This window comes from Euprymna scolopes, chromosome 27 (assembly GCF_053919585.1).
Source record: "Euprymna scolopes isolate OS-2025 chromosome 27, ASM5391958v1, whole genome shotgun sequence".
NCBI lineage: Eukaryota > Metazoa > Mollusca > Cephalopoda > Sepiida > Sepiolidae > Euprymna > Euprymna scolopes.
Window position 1 is genome coordinate 96,535,467 of NC_136508.1, and position 15,998 is coordinate 96,551,464.

The window sequence follows — 15,998 nt, forward strand, 5'->3', positions numbered from 1 at the left end:
ACCTCCACCTAATAAATGCATACTTCTACCCAATACATATATACCTCCACCTAATAAATGCATACTTCTACCCAATACATGTATACTTCCACCTAATAAATGTATACTTCTACCCAATACATGTTGACCTCCACCTAATAAATGTATACTTCTACCCAATACATGTTTACCTCCACCTAATAAATGCATACTTCTACCCAATACATGTTTACCTCCACCTAATAAATGCATACTTCTACCCAATACATATATACCTCCACCTAATAAATGTATACTTCTACCCAATACATGTATATCTCCACCTAATAAATGTATACTTCTACCCAATACATATATACCTCCACCTAATAAATGCATACTTCTACCCAATACATGTATACCTCTACCTAATAAATGCATACTTCTACCCAATACATGTATACCTCCACCTAATAAATGCATACTTCTACCCAATACATGTATACCTCTACTTAATAAATGTATACTTCTACCCAATACATATATACCTCCATCTAATAAATGCATACTTCTACCCAATACATGTATACCTCCACCTAATAAATGCATACTTCTACCCAATACATGTATACCTCCACCTAATAAATGCATACTTCTACCCAATACATATATACCTCCACCTAATAAATGCATACTTCTACCCAATACATATATACCTCCACCTAATAAATGTATACTTCTACCCAATACATGTATACCTCCACCTAATAAATGCATACTTCTACCCAATACATGTATACCTCTACTTAATAAATGTATACCTTTATTTAATACATGAATCCATTACATAATGCATGCATACTTCCACTTGATGCATCCATACCGTCACACCACGTTCTGATCCATACGTACCTTTCGTAATGGTTGTTGCGATGAAAGACCAGACACAGCTTGAGTAATGATCCCTTCCACATTCGTAATAACTGCAACGAATAAAATTCATTAAAATAAAAATTTCATCGTTAATCACGAGCAGAAAAATAGCCTTGTAACCTTTCCTTTCCTACTGACCCCTTTAAGGGTTTGACTTTGCACTAGCCTGTTTGGAGTCCAGTAGATTGAATGCCAATGGTGGGGTCATTTTCAAACTTGGTCTGTCTGGTAACTGACAGATAACAAAGGTCATTAAGTATCCGTGATACAGGGCGAGGTGATAACGCTTTTCTGATCGGCACTTTCCTGAATGATAATTAGAGCTGTGACAATAGAATATTCTTTTCATTATTTTGACTCTCGGGTATATATCAGACACACTTAATCAACCGAGAACCACATCTGTCTATATAAAAACATCTAAGATATTAATGGATATATACTTGAGAGTCAAAACAATGAAAAAATATGCTGTTGTCACAGCCCTAGTGATCATACAGAAGACTCAATCTGGGGGTAACCACTTGAGAAACTTTTCTATCAAAACTTGCTGCCGGCCAGGATATTCTCCAGTGCCATATTATTTTTATTACCGAAATTGTTCAAGACAAGGCATGAAGCCACTTGATGTAAGAAACTAACAAGAACGAAAGATGATTATCACAAAAACAGGAAATGCTTATTGACCCTGTTGTGCATGGATGTGTGTCCCTTGAGGTACTTCCGACATGGATGACCAGGATCGTCATTGCCACGCTAATGCTTTGATGCTGAGTTCAATTAGTTTACCTCTGACTTTATCACTGTCATTAAAAAGAAAACTTGTTTTGAAGTTATCAAACTTTCCTCTCACTTTTTTTATGACCTAACTTAATATTTCTTTTTCTTACATCAAGTAGCTTAATGTCTTGTCAGAAGAGACTTTCATAAATAAAAAGTAATTTTTTTTTGCATAAATTTTGGATAATCAAAAACCATTTTTCATCACTTACAAAACTTTTGACCTTTTAATAAGTGAGGAGTTGCTAAGAATTTTAAAGCTAGTTTGAATAACTTTTTTTATTTGATAATTTAAAGGCTTCTAAATCGTTCCAAATTTCAAAGTCATTCTTTCTTTTTCAACTTTACAAAAAAAACAAAAAAAAAAAAAAGATTAAAATGGTTGATTTGTTTGCAAAGAAACCAAAATACATTGTTTTTTTCTTTTCTTTTTTTTTTTTACAAGGTGGTCACCACTTATCAAGGCCCGGAAGCCACTCAGGGATAAGGGTTATTGCAAGTACAGTACGTTAGTGTGGAGATTTGAAAGTGTTTACTTAAGGGGGCGGTTAATTAGGAATTTGTTAACGTTGGACTTGAAGACATCCAAGTTGTAGTCCGGTGGGAAGCAGGCAGACGGAACAGAGTTCCACAGGCGTGCAGTTCTAAGAAAGAAGCTTTGTTCATGGAATCCACGTTTTGATTTAGGCACAGATAAAGAGTGGGGGAAATTTTTCACAGTGGATTCAGCTAGACAGGTGTTTTTTGTGAAAGATTGGCGAGGGGGGACCAGAGATTGGAGTTCAGATGAGCACCTGCCATGGAAATAACGATAAAACAAGGATAGGCTCGCAACGTCTCTTCTGTGGGAGAGAGGTTGCAGGATAGAGAAAATCTAATTTTACATTTATTACATATTTTATTTCAATAAATATGTTAACAGTAGCGAACATGTATTCTCATCTTAGTTGCTATTTTCACATTTCAGTAACTGCAACCTCCGACCTTTTTCAGGTTTATCCGTTGGAATTTGAAAATCTTTATGAAAAATTTTGGACATATGGCGCAATGGTTAACAGTGTTGAGTAACAATAAGTGACAGATTTTTACTTGATCATGGTTGACTGAACAAGAACAATATACCTTTGTGCACTAAGTTGGATATATCATATTGATGTTTAACAGTATATGGTTAGAAGAAATTACAGATTTTTTGAAACAATGACAAAGTTTGTCTCACTTAGAAGTGAAAAACGCTACAAAATTTCCAAACAAAAGAGGAGGGGGAGTTCATTGGGTGAAAGAAATGAATACATTGTGAACGGATACTAAAATTAGCGACTCGGGTTGGTTTGAAGCTAGGGTATACAATGATTAGCTATAAAACGTTCCTAGAACATAAATCCACTTTCTTTACTTAATGATTTCCCACGGAAATAAAACGAACATTTCTGCGTAGCTTACTTGCGATAAGTATTTAATACTATGTTATTATGAAAGAAAGCTTGTCTCATCTACAACCGAAATTATGCCACCGTTTTTTTAATTTGTTTTTAATCTTATATTTTTGAAGCTAGAGTATGCATTGATTAATTACAAAACGTTTTTAGAAAGGTCCTCGTTGACGATCATGCAATGATATGATGGATACACTCGTTAAAGCTTATTGATTGAACCCCTTTCAATGAGTTGACATCCAGGCTTGACATTAATTCAATAGATGAGACCCTAGGCTGGAATAGACTGAGATGGTTTGGCCACATCCAACACATAGCAGTTGAAAATTGGCCAATTAACTTTGATGTCCATGGAGTTTGTAGAACTCAAGTGGCGAAACAAGATACCAGACACTAAGGTTCTAGCACGGTGAAACCTTCCATCTGTACACAGCATGTAACAGCAGTGCCAGGTGAATTGGGCACGTCATATATGCCACATGCCTGACACAAAGTTTCCAAAACAGGTTGTTTATGATGAACAGAAGGGCAGCAGAAATGGTTCAAGGACAACTCGAAGGTCTCCCTCAAACAGTTCGGTTTGTATTCAAACTCATGGAAAAAACTGCAAATGTTCCTGATATGCTGCAACTCACAAAGGGGCTACAATTGCTGAATTCGTAAAGGAAAACGCGACATTAGAAAAGACAGTAGTCAACATCTCTGATACAGAATTATCCCACTGGTATCCACCATGCAGAAAATACTTGAAAGCTCGAATCAGTGTAACAAGTAATCTTTGAACCCAGAGAAGAATTGCATGATCATCGTCATCTTCGCAAGCGATAGACGAACATCATCAGAAGAGGTTGAGCTAGAAAGAGGTGGATTGATAACATCAAGCGGAACCTAAAACATAGGTTAACAGAAGTATTGGGAATGGATCGAATCAAGTGAAAAGAAGCCACTCAGCCAAGTTAACGACCCAAATGAAACAGAAACGTTTCTGCGCAGCTTACTTGCGATAAGTATTTTTATATTACTACTAGCAGTTCAGCCCAGCTTTGCTCAGGCACTATGTACTGTCCATAACTTTATGTGCATATATATATATATATATATATATATATATATATAATTCCCGAAGCAGTGTTTCATGGTAAACAACTGATGATCCCTTAAATTACCATTAATACGATAGTGAATTCAAGAGAGCAAGTTGATGCATTGATTGCAGGTTATTAAATGACTTACTGATAAAAAAAAATAGTTTTTTGTATAGTTTTAAAGGTTAAAAAACTTCCAATATATATATATATATATTAAAATGTTTGACTCATGTCCAGGTAACCTAAATCTAAAATTTTAAGTGCTTAGAACCAAAATTGGCAGAGGAGTTTGGTAGAGTCTGCAAAGGTCAACTCTTTCAACTTTGATCTTTTGGCAGCCAAATTTTTTTACCAAAAACTGATTAAAAAGCTTGCTGCATGTCTAAATACCATTTTTGTAAAATTTCAAATGTTTAAACCCAAAATTGCTTCAAGAATTTTTAATTTTTTAATGTTTAATACAAACTCCATTCAAAATTAAACAGCACCTAACTTCAGAATCGAAGAAAATGCAATCAAAAATATCATACGTAGATACTTGACGGCTATTGACAGTAACTCTAAAATTAAATTTATTATTTACTACAAGAAGTTTAGAACACAAAACCCTGTGATTAGAAACAACTCATCACCGGCTATAAAAACGTTGGAACAAACCAATGTAGTGTATAAATTTAAATGCTCCTTGGGAGAATGTAACTCTGGAAATAATACACATGTTGTCCCAGCAAATAACCATGCATCTAAATTATACTCGTGCTATATATAAACATTTGATAAAAGAATATAACTGCCCCCCCCACTCCAATCTTAGAAAGGTCCTCGTTTTTCATTTTTTCATGTTGTATAATTTTTATGTTGTCAACATAAAAATTATACAACATGAAAATAATATTAAAAAATTAAAAATTCTTGAAGCGTCATATATTAGAACCCTTCAACCCGCAATAAATGATATTGCATTCAAAAAAAGCAGTAACATTCTAAAATGTCTTGCGTAGTTCATAGTGGACGGACTTTGTTAACGGCGTTCATGAACTTGTTGATTTTAATACTCAAATTTTTTATCGACCTTTATTTTTAATCGACTTATCATCGACTCTATAGATTTTAACTTATTGTCGTTTACTGTATATTTTAGTTTTCACTTTTAATTCTCATTTTCTATCCTTCGGACTTTTACTTCAACACCTGAAGATGATTCGTGTGACAGCAAAAACTATGGAGGTTTTATTAATATTTTTGATTTTGATATAAAAAAGATTATCTGGAAAATCGAAAAAAAAAGAAAAAAAGAAAAAAGAGTCATAAAGCAAAGTGTCTCCGTTGCATTTAATAATATTTGCTTGAATGAAAAAATGCTGCCTAAATATACCAATTTCAAATATATATATATATCTGTAGAAATATATTTTCTTATTATATATCAATCCTTATATAAGAAGCTCAATGTAATTACAGAGCAATATAGTGAATAAATGACAAAAAGTTATATTCCAAAATTCATGATGTTGACCATCTTATAATTTATTCCTTTAATTCAGTTGACTTATACAGTTCTTGACAGTATCTGTTTCATAGCGCAAAATCAATCACTTAATTATTATATCAATCAGTGAATCTATTATGCCCTTAACTCATCAGTAAAAATCCGACAAAGTCAAATCACATTTCATTTCCTTTTGATGGATTGATCGTTGCTATTTTTTCTGATGAGTTAAGGGTATAATAGATTCACTGATTGATATAATAATTGAGTGATTTTGCGCTACGAAACAGATAAAGGAATAAATTATAAGATGGTCAACATCATGAATTTTGGAATATAACATATATATATATATATATAGAGAGAGAGAGAGAGAGAGAATAAAGTAAATAGACAAATGCAAATATTAAACTAAAAGAGTATAAATAAATATACTAAACATGAATTTCATTCAATTTTAACTTATTTTTTACATTTTTTTTACAATATACAACAATTGCTGCATTTTTTAATTCTCTTACAATTTGTTTTTACTATACTTGATATTTTTTTTTGTATTTTTATATATTTTTCTACATGTCTTGCTCTATGTTTCCAGTTTCTTTGCATGTACATGAGCCAAAAAATGTCATACCAGACAAATTTAATAACCGTTATCCTTGAGTGGCATTTGTGCCTTGATAAGCAGTCATTTGTAAGTACTTGGAAAACGGTTTTAGTCAGCTAACATACTTCCTAACTTCTGGTGTGTTGAAGTGTTAAAAAACTTGTTTGTTCGGTTAAACACTATTATCCTCGGAATATATATATATATATATATATATATATATATATATATATATAAGGGTCGTTCCAGAAGTAAGGCCTCCTATTTTTTGACTAAAAAACTAAAATGATGAAAAGCTATGAAAACAGGAACGATACTATTTAAAACGAGCGACCTTTTGTGCTCCTGAATTTATTTTTCCACATAGTCACCACCATTCTCAATTTTTGCCAACCTCTTTTGATTCCTCTGTTCTAAAAGTCCAGAGTGCACTTTGCCACTCACATCTCTGTTGCCATTCTGAAATCGACAAACCCATCTCCTAACTGTGCTGATATCAACTGTGTCAGCTTTGTAAATGTTGAATGGGTGCCGGTGAATGTTGAGAAGTTCAATTTTTTTCTGCATGAAGGAATTCAATGACACCTCTGCGATAAGGGGGTACTTTTTTACTCTCACACTGTCAGAGAGAGAAAACTTTCCGGTCATGAATGTAGGAGTTCAGTTGTCATAGCAATGCAATTTACAATCCTTTCTGATCTATTCATGTGAAATAAAAAAAATAGGAGACATGGTTATAGTCAGCTAACATACTTCCTAACTTTTGGTGTGTTTGCTACCGGAAGCAGTGACAAAGCAAATCAGTTCCTTTGCTTTTATTGGTCTTCAGTATTTCTTGTGAAGCGATTTATCGAAATAAAATAGAAAAGGACATTGAAAAGTATACAATAAAAATTAACAAAAATATACGGATAAACTAATAGTTACTTTTCATTTGCACTTTTAATAATAAAATTAAAAACATAAGTTTTTATTTTATTTGAAATTTTATAAGAAATATGTTTATGAAATTATAAAAATAAAAGCTAATGTTTGAATTTTAAAAATAAAAGATTTTATTTGAATTTATATAATAAATATAGGTTTATGAAAGTATAAAAATAAAATTATTAAAACCAAAATAACAATTTATAGGCATACAAGAAAAAAAAGAAATGAAGGAACTGATTTGACTTGTCACCATTTCTGGTAGAGCTATGCCGGAAATTAAGAAGTATGTTATCTGACTATAACATGAAAATAAAAACAGTGTTGCTGAAATTTGTGAAAAAAAACCCCAAAAAACTTGTGTCATGGAGAAAAACATTCATAATTTTTTTTTTTTACACAGGAATCACCACTTATCAAGGCCCGGAGGCCATTCGAGGATAAAGGTTAATGAGTATACATTAGTCAATGTGATTATAGTATAGTAAACATAAGTAGTGGGAATTTTGTAAATTGGATTACTTAGGGGGACGATCCATCAAGAACTTGTTTACATTGGACTTGAAGACAATCAGATTGTAGTCAGCTGGAAAGTAGGCAATCGGAAGAGAGTTCCACAGATGTGCAGTTCTAAGAAAGAAGCTTTGTTCATGAAATCTACATTTAGGTTTAGATACAGATAAAGAGTGTGGGAAATTATTGATAGTGGTTTTGGCTAGATGGGATTTTTTTGTGAAAGTTTGGCGAGGGGGGACCATAGATTGAAGCTCAGCTGAGCACTTGCCATGAAAATAACAATAAAGCAGAGACAGGATCGCAACATCTCTTCTGTGGCGGGGGGGGGGGCAACTGTTGGATGCACAAGAAAACGAGTGTATTGGATCCGAAGACAACCAAAGAAAAAATAAATGAAAGAGAATTTACCGCCTTTCGATGGAGGAATTTCAAATTCTAAATCGGGAATGTTAATTTTTGCCGTTTCACTCTGAATCACCTGACGATTCAAATCCTGAGGGAAAAAGGAAAAAACAAAATCAAAAGGAATCGGTCAAGAAAAAAAACTGAAAATCTCAAAGAACAAAACAAGAATTGATATTTTGAAACCACGACCATACACTTGGCTCGTTTAACCCAGCATTAGTCCCATGGGGTGTTTTATCAATTTTGCTTAAGTGTTCATAATTCCTAGTTGGCAACTTATTTCTTTTCGTCCCTCCCAGTACTTTCTTCTGACCCAGTGAGGGTATAGCACACACAGTATGACGCAGTTGTACGTCAGTTTTCCTTGAAGGTGAATCAGATTGAAAGGTAATATTTATATAATGAACTCACATTCATTTTTCTTGTTATTTCAATTTATAGAAACATTTTGTGTTAATCATAAACTGGATGTGATCTAAATCTAAGATTTTTTCATTTTTCCTTAGTTTTAGAATTTATTTTATTGTATTATTTTATACTAGCGAGGGGTACCCGGCGTTGTTCGGGTGTTTGTAGGTGTGTGTGAAAAAAACCCGAAATGTGAAAAAAAACAGGTGCCTGTGAAAAAAAAAAAAAACGAAGCCTTGACGACGCGCAGTTGGAAAATAGTAAAGTGTGAAAAAAAAAAACAGGTGCGCGTTTTTGATTGACGTGACGGCGATAGGTATTCAGCAGTTAGCATTTTGTGCGGAACAATTTTTAATGAGGTCAATAAATCGGTTTGTTTGTTTTTAAAAACCCGCTCCCTGTTTATTAGGGGGAGCGTCTCGTCTCGAAATGAAAGCTACCGTCTGATATGACGAAGTCGACATTGACCAAACGTTACTTAGCTCTCTAGAGACCACTGGCTTTCAGCCAGTGATTAGAGTCGAGTTTCGCTTTTTGTTTATACCGAAAACCGAATGCAACGTGTGCCGATGTGGGAAATGTGGAATAATTAACGTTTGAAAGTCAATAAAATTAAATAGACAGGCGAGCTCCGTGGTTAAGTGTGAGATATTACAATTTATAGATGATATAAAAAGTTTTAAGAAGTTGTGAAGCGAGCGAGCACTTCTCTGAAAGAAGCCTTTTATGGACATTGAGGAAAAGCATACATACATACATACATACATACATGCATACATGCATTTTCGCTTTTATATTATTTTATTTATTTTTTTTTTTATTCAATTTTCACCCCAAACAAGGCACAGTGCCACTTTGAAGCAGGGGGCTACTATCAGGGACTTAATTAGTGGGGTCATTATGAAGGGAGATGAGTAGAAAGATGTTTGTTAACATTACACTTGAGCTTCTGCATATCAGTATCATTGGGAAAGCAGAATCCCGGAAGGGAGTTCCAAAGACCCGCAGTTCTGGGGAAGAAACTATTGGAGTAAAAGGCTTTCTTGCACCTAGGGATCTCTACTGTAAAGGGATGAGACTTAGTAGCTTGTCGGGTTTGTCGGGGGTAGTTACGTCGGGGAGATACAGGTGCTTGCTGTTCGTCAGAGCATTCACCATTAAAGTATTTGTAGAACAGGCAGAGGGATGTAACAAGAAGATTAATTTCAACAAGTTACAAGTGATTCAAACTGTTCAACAGGTACTGTAGATATATACTGGACCAGCAGGATAAATATATTGTACAAAATAACACTATAACTTTTTGAACTAGATGTCTACTGCCCGCATTTTAACCGTTATTCGCGCAACGTTTCGGTTGATGTAACTTCAGACCTTCTTCAGGCATATCATGTTGAACTTGAGAATCTTTCATATCACTTTTAACCCTTTACTGCTGAATCGTATTTTCAAGTCTTCTTTTAAAAAAAGCTCCTGTATAGGAAATATTTCTTTTTTTTTTTAATTTATTTACTGACGTTTCACCCCAACAAGACACAGGGCCACTTATTCATGAAGGACTACTATTTGGGATCAGATTTGCAGGGATACTATTCAGGGAGTCGGGCAACTAGATGTTTGTTTACATTACACTTGAGGCATGTGGGCCTGATCTTATCCCTTCTATACTGTTAAAAACATGCTCCGTTGAGGTTGCTCCAGTTCTCTCCAAACTCTACAACAAATGCCTTAATGAATCTTGCTTTCCTGACTGTTGAAAAATTGCTTCTGTTGTACCAGTTTACAAGAATTCTGGCGAAAGAACTAACTTATGGCTTGGCAGCTCAACTGGTCTATGCATGGTTCAACAATTTGGTGATTTTTTAAATTTTTTTATCCTTTTTCCTTGAGTCAAAACGAACATAAATTAATTTATTTATTGCATAAAAAAAAATTCTGGGGGTAAAGAGTTAATGTTTTTATTATTAATAAGACAATATGGGAACCCTTAATTATAAATACATAAAAACCACAATATATATATATATATATATATATATATATATATATATATATATATATATATACTCACCCACATATTATGTAATAATAAGTCGGTAAAATTCAATTGTAAGTAACACTCTTCTGGAGGTTGAAGACAATCCTCATTCTTGGCGATACTAAGAATACAATTGCAAATTATTTAAGATTCTACCAGGTCATAGCTGACAGAACAGGAGCATCCTACCCCATGGATTAAATAAAGAATTCCATGTAGATTCCAGAGTCTAACAAAAAGATTCACAAACTTGGTAAGATATACCTGAAGAAGATTAGAGATTAAATTGGCCATAACTTTGTGTGAATAACATTCCAATAGAGAATAGTAGTCCAAATAATCAAAATTAATTCTCATATATATACTAGCAGGGGGTACCCGGCATTGCCCTGGTGTTTGGAGGTGTGTGGTGGGGAGGTAGATCAAAACAACCCTGTTTTAAAAAAAAAGATAAAACGTTGGCCGGGTGTTTGGAGGTATAAAAGAAAAAAAAAAGTTTTAGTAGAAAGGTAGGCTTGAACCCTGAACCTTTGACGCGGAGGTGGAAAGGAAATGGAAAAAAAAAAACCCTGCGACCTAACCATTTCAACCACATGAATAGATGAATTGATAAGTGTGTTAAGTTGACATTTATAAAGCGAAATTAACAGGTGTGAGAACGTTAAGTCGCGTGATGTTTGTCCTAGTTTTGCGCTGGAAGCCAGTTTCTGTTTTCCCCACTATGGGCGATCAAAAAAATATCTCGAAAATAGCTTGTAAAAGTCGGTTAAATTAAAGATAGCTGCGACCCGAGTTCCTTAGACGTAGATATTATTATTTAGACAGCATATAAAAAGTTTTAAGAAGGAGCGAGCCAACCAAGAATCACGGCCAAAAAAGCCTTTTGTAGACATACACAAAAAGCGAACACACATACATACATTTTCGCTTTTATATATATAGATGTATATATACTAGCAGAAGTACTCGGTGGGTTACCCTGACATATTTGGTAACTCTACAAGTGTAAACCAAACGGTGTGAGTATGCATAGGGTTCCCAGTTATAATGTTGTATAATAAGGGGACAGGCTGAAGAAATCGGAGAGGCAAGCCAAGAACGTGATATGAGGGTCACGTTTCAACCATGACAACATGGAATGTTGCACGAGCGTCACCTGAGCTAGTGACACACATTTTAGAACGCGGTTATGTTTCAAGGCCAAACAAACAAAAGGAAATTGGCCTACAATCGAAAATAATAACATCAACAAATATTTCATAACCAGATCGGAATGCAATTGACATTCGCAGCTGGCTAGAGAAACGTGACCGATATCAATATAAACAAAGATGTTTTGGTTTTCAGGAGAGAAGTGGCCGACGCGGAGAGAACGAGCCTGTCATCTGTCAACACCCCCCCGCCACGCCATCTATCTCTAACAACACTCTCTCTCCTCGCTAGTGGAGTCAATGACAACCGACAAAAGTGTAAAGAAAGATTGTTGAAAATAAACTCGGGTTCTTTTGTAAACAGTCGAGTCTTTTAGTTGTCATTCAAAATATACACTCGTCGGTAAACTTGTCCGGCGACCATTTTGTCCACGCAGTTATATAGACTGAGTGCACACAACGCAACAATAAGTGACCTCCCCTGGGGCACCATCTCCGTTGATGGGATTGAGCAGTGTAACCCATCATAACCTACTTCTCCCCATGGTGAGTTATCCTGCCAAATTTGGTAGCTCTATGCGAAATGGTGTAAGCATGTATAGGTTTCCCCCCCTGTGGCCCCGCCTCTGTTGATGAGGAGGTGACTTTATCATACACATCTTTGCTTCTTGATACTAGCAGGGGGTACCCGGCATTGCCCGGGTGTTTAGAGGTGTGTGTGCTCGGGCGGGGGTGGGGGGGGTAATCAAAACATAAGAATGAGTGAAGTAAATATTTTTAAATATTTTATATAAAAAAAAATGTTAAAACTTTAAAAAATTTAAAAAAAAACACACAAAAAAAAAAAACTAACGTAAGGCAAATGAACGATGTTAAATGTAAAAATCGTAAAAACAAAAAAAGAAAACACGAATGTGATGGAAAAAGAAAACAGAAAAACGAACGTTAAAACTGCTTTAAAAAAATCTGAAAAATAAAAACCCAAAAACCAAGAAAACACGTTAAAAATGGCTTAAATAAGCCTGTTTCGATATTAAAATTAAAAAAAATCGGTGGGTACTCAGGTGTTTTTGGGTGTGTGTGGTCGGTCGGGGGTGGGTGTGCTAATGAAAACCTAAGAATAAGCAAAGTAAAAAAAAACAAAAAAACAGAAAAATGAATGTTACGTGAAAAATGGCTTAAATAACACTGCTTCAATATTAAAATTTAAAAAATCGAAAAAAAAAAATAAAGACATATCACACCACAATTCGAACCCAAAACGTTTAGATAATGACCCAACGCTCTAACCAACTGAGCTGCTAACACAACACACATGAAATTGTGTCAGTTCTTCAAATATTTAAACTAAATCAGGTCATGACATCGTCTGACGCATGCGTAGAACTGATCTCGTCATGAGAGGACGGTTTTTGTTAGAAAGTACTAGCGGGGGTACACGGTGTTGCGCGGGTGTTTGGAGGTGTGTGTGTGTGTGTGTGTAGCGGGGGGGGGGGGGTTGGTAAAGAACTTCTTAAAATATCGGAAAACCCCAAATAAATAAAACAACCAACGAACGTAAAACTTCTTTTAAAAAAATCGGAAAAACAAACCCCCTTCACCCAAGAAAAAGACAGTGTTGGAGGTGTGTATGTAGGGGGGGGGGGGCAAAGAATAAATGAATTAATAAGGATAAAGGAATGACTGTTTTTGCCCAATTTTTCGATATTTGTCGACCGGAGGTTCGAGCTTTAAAATGATACCTCTCTGGCAAAAATCCGTGGCCTGTGTCGAAAGTTTTTGCGAAACACACAAATACATTTTCGCTTTTATATATATAGACTAGCGGGGGTACCCGGCGTTGCCCGGGTGTTTGTAGGTGCGTGTGGTGTTAAATAAAAAAGAACCCGGGGGGGGGGGGGGAGAAGGATCGAACCCGAAGCCCTGAGGCGAAGTTTGAAAATAAAATCGGCCAGCCAGAATGAGTTAGTGAAAGATGTTTGAATTTATTTTAGAACCAAATTGACAGGTGTGCGGCCGGAAGTTGTCGAGCGTTACGACGACATAGGTTTGTTTGTTATAAGCGAAGTAAAAAAAGAAAACAACGTTAACACTTCAGCGGGGAAAAAAACACAAAAAAAACTAACGTAAGGCAAACGAACGATGAAAACAGAAAACGAACACGTGAAAAATGGCTTAAATAAGCCTGTTTTGATATTAAAATTTAAAAAATCGGTGGGTACCCGAGTGTTTTTGGGTGTATGGTCGGGGGTAGATAAGCGAAGTAAAAAAAAAACAAAAACAGAAAAACAAACGTTACGTGAAAAATGGCTTAAATAACACTGGTTCAATATTTAAATTTAAAAAATCAAAAAAAAAAAAAGAAGACATCTCACACCACAATTCGAACCCAAAACGTTTAGATAATGAACCAACGTGCTAATCAACTGACCTAACGTGACGTACATGAAATTTGTTCCGTTTTTCAACTATTTGAAGTAAATCAGGTCATGACGTCATCTGACGCATGCGTAGAACTGGTCGAGAGGGCTGTTTTTGTTGACCTCCTCCCCCTGTCGAAAATTGTTGATTTTGGGGTGAAAAAAAATGAACGTTTTTAGCCAATTTTTCGATATTTTTTGAGCGAAGGATGGATGTTCGATATGATACTAAGTTTGTGAATTTTTGTTGTGTCTGTCGAAAGTTTTTAGCAGACACACAAACATACACACATACATACATTTTCGCTTTTATATATAGAGACTAGCGAGGGGTACCCGGCGCTGCCCGGGTGTTTTTCGGGGTATGTGAAAAAACCCCGAAAATGTGAAAAAAAAAAAAACGAAGCCTTCACAACGCGCAGTTGGAAAATAGTAAAGTGTTAAAAAAAAAACAGGTGCGCGTTTTTGATTGACGTGACGGCGATAGGTATTCAGCAGTAAACATTTTGTGTGGGACAGTTTTGAATGAGGTGAATAAATCGGTTTGTTTGTTTTTAAAAACCCGCTCCCTGTTTATTAGGAGGAGCGAAATGAAAGCTACCGTCTGATATGACGAAGTCGACATTGAACAAACGTTACTTAGCTCTCTTGAGACAACTGGCTTTCGGCCTGTGATTAGAGTCGAGTTTCGCTTTTTTTTATAACGAAAACCGAATGTAACGTGTGCCGATGCGGGAAATGTGGAATAATTAACGTTTGAAAGTCAATAAAATTAAATAGGCAGGCGAGCTCCGTGGATAACTCTGAGATATTACAATTTATAGATGATATAAAAAGTTTTAAGTTGTGAACCGAGCAAGCGCTTCTCTGAAAGAAGCCTTTTGTGGACATACACAAAAAGCGTACATACATACACACATACATTTTCGCTTTGTTATATACATGTATATTTTTATTTAAAAAATTTTTTTTATTACATTTTCACCCCAAACAAGGGACATTTCCACTTTGATGTAGGGGGCTACTATCAGGGACATAAGCTACAGAGGTACTATGTAGGGAGTTGGGCAGCAAGATGTCGGTTCACATTACACTTGAACTTCTGCATGTCAGTACAGTTGGGGAAGCAGGAACCTGGAAGGGAATTCCAAAGTCTAGCGGTTCTGGGGAAGAAAATACTGGAGTAGAAGGCTCTCTTACATTTAGGGATCTCTACTGAGAAGGGGTGGGATTTTGCTGCTTGTTGGGAGTATTTATGTTGAGGGGGTACAAGTGTTTGCAGTTCGTCGGAGCAATTTATATATATATATATATATATATATATATATATATATATATATATCTATGCATAATGGCTGTATATATTGGTTTCCTAAATTTAAAGCCAAGTAAACTCGTGATTATTAAAGAGTGCTCAATGCAGAACACAACTGGTATACAAACATTATTAGTTACATATCTGCATACATGTTTCAGTGGAATCCCAATTTGGGGACAACATTTCATCAGACCAAAAAAGAATCAATATTGAAATGTGTCTCTAGTTACTGGTAACGAACTGACTGAGACATGCTCATGAATGTGTAGCAATATATTATTGATATGGAAAAACAAATAAAAAGTACACCCTGCTCTACTTCAGTATTTATTGAGCACTTGGGTTTGTATTTTACTTTTCTACCTAACTGGATATATTTTTCGTGTTTTTATTCAATGTTTATTCAGCTCGAAAAACATGCAGTGTTTACCGATGTATTGGAAAATTCCAAATGGCGCCCGACACTCTCTTTAACATGGTAAGTTTGGGAAAAGGTGTTATAAATAATAAACTAGACAAAATAC

General features: G+C 35.2%; 1 protein-coding gene across 1 annotated transcript in view; it reads right to left on the bottom strand.

Annotated features, from left to right (window-relative positions):
* The window catches only part of LOC145249029 (zinc finger protein ZPR1-like), a 79,398-nt gene that overhangs the window by 43,932 nt on the left and 19,468 nt on the right, over nt 1–15,998 (bottom strand). The window contains exons 4-5 of the mRNA XM_080110887.1: nt 8,143–8,227; nt 871–941 (exon numbers count right to left, since the gene is read on the bottom strand). Of these exons, the coding sequence (XP_079967013.1) occupies nt 871–941; nt 8,143–8,227 (156 nt within the window). The remainder of the gene's footprint in view (nt 1–870; nt 942–8,142; nt 8,228–15,998) is intronic.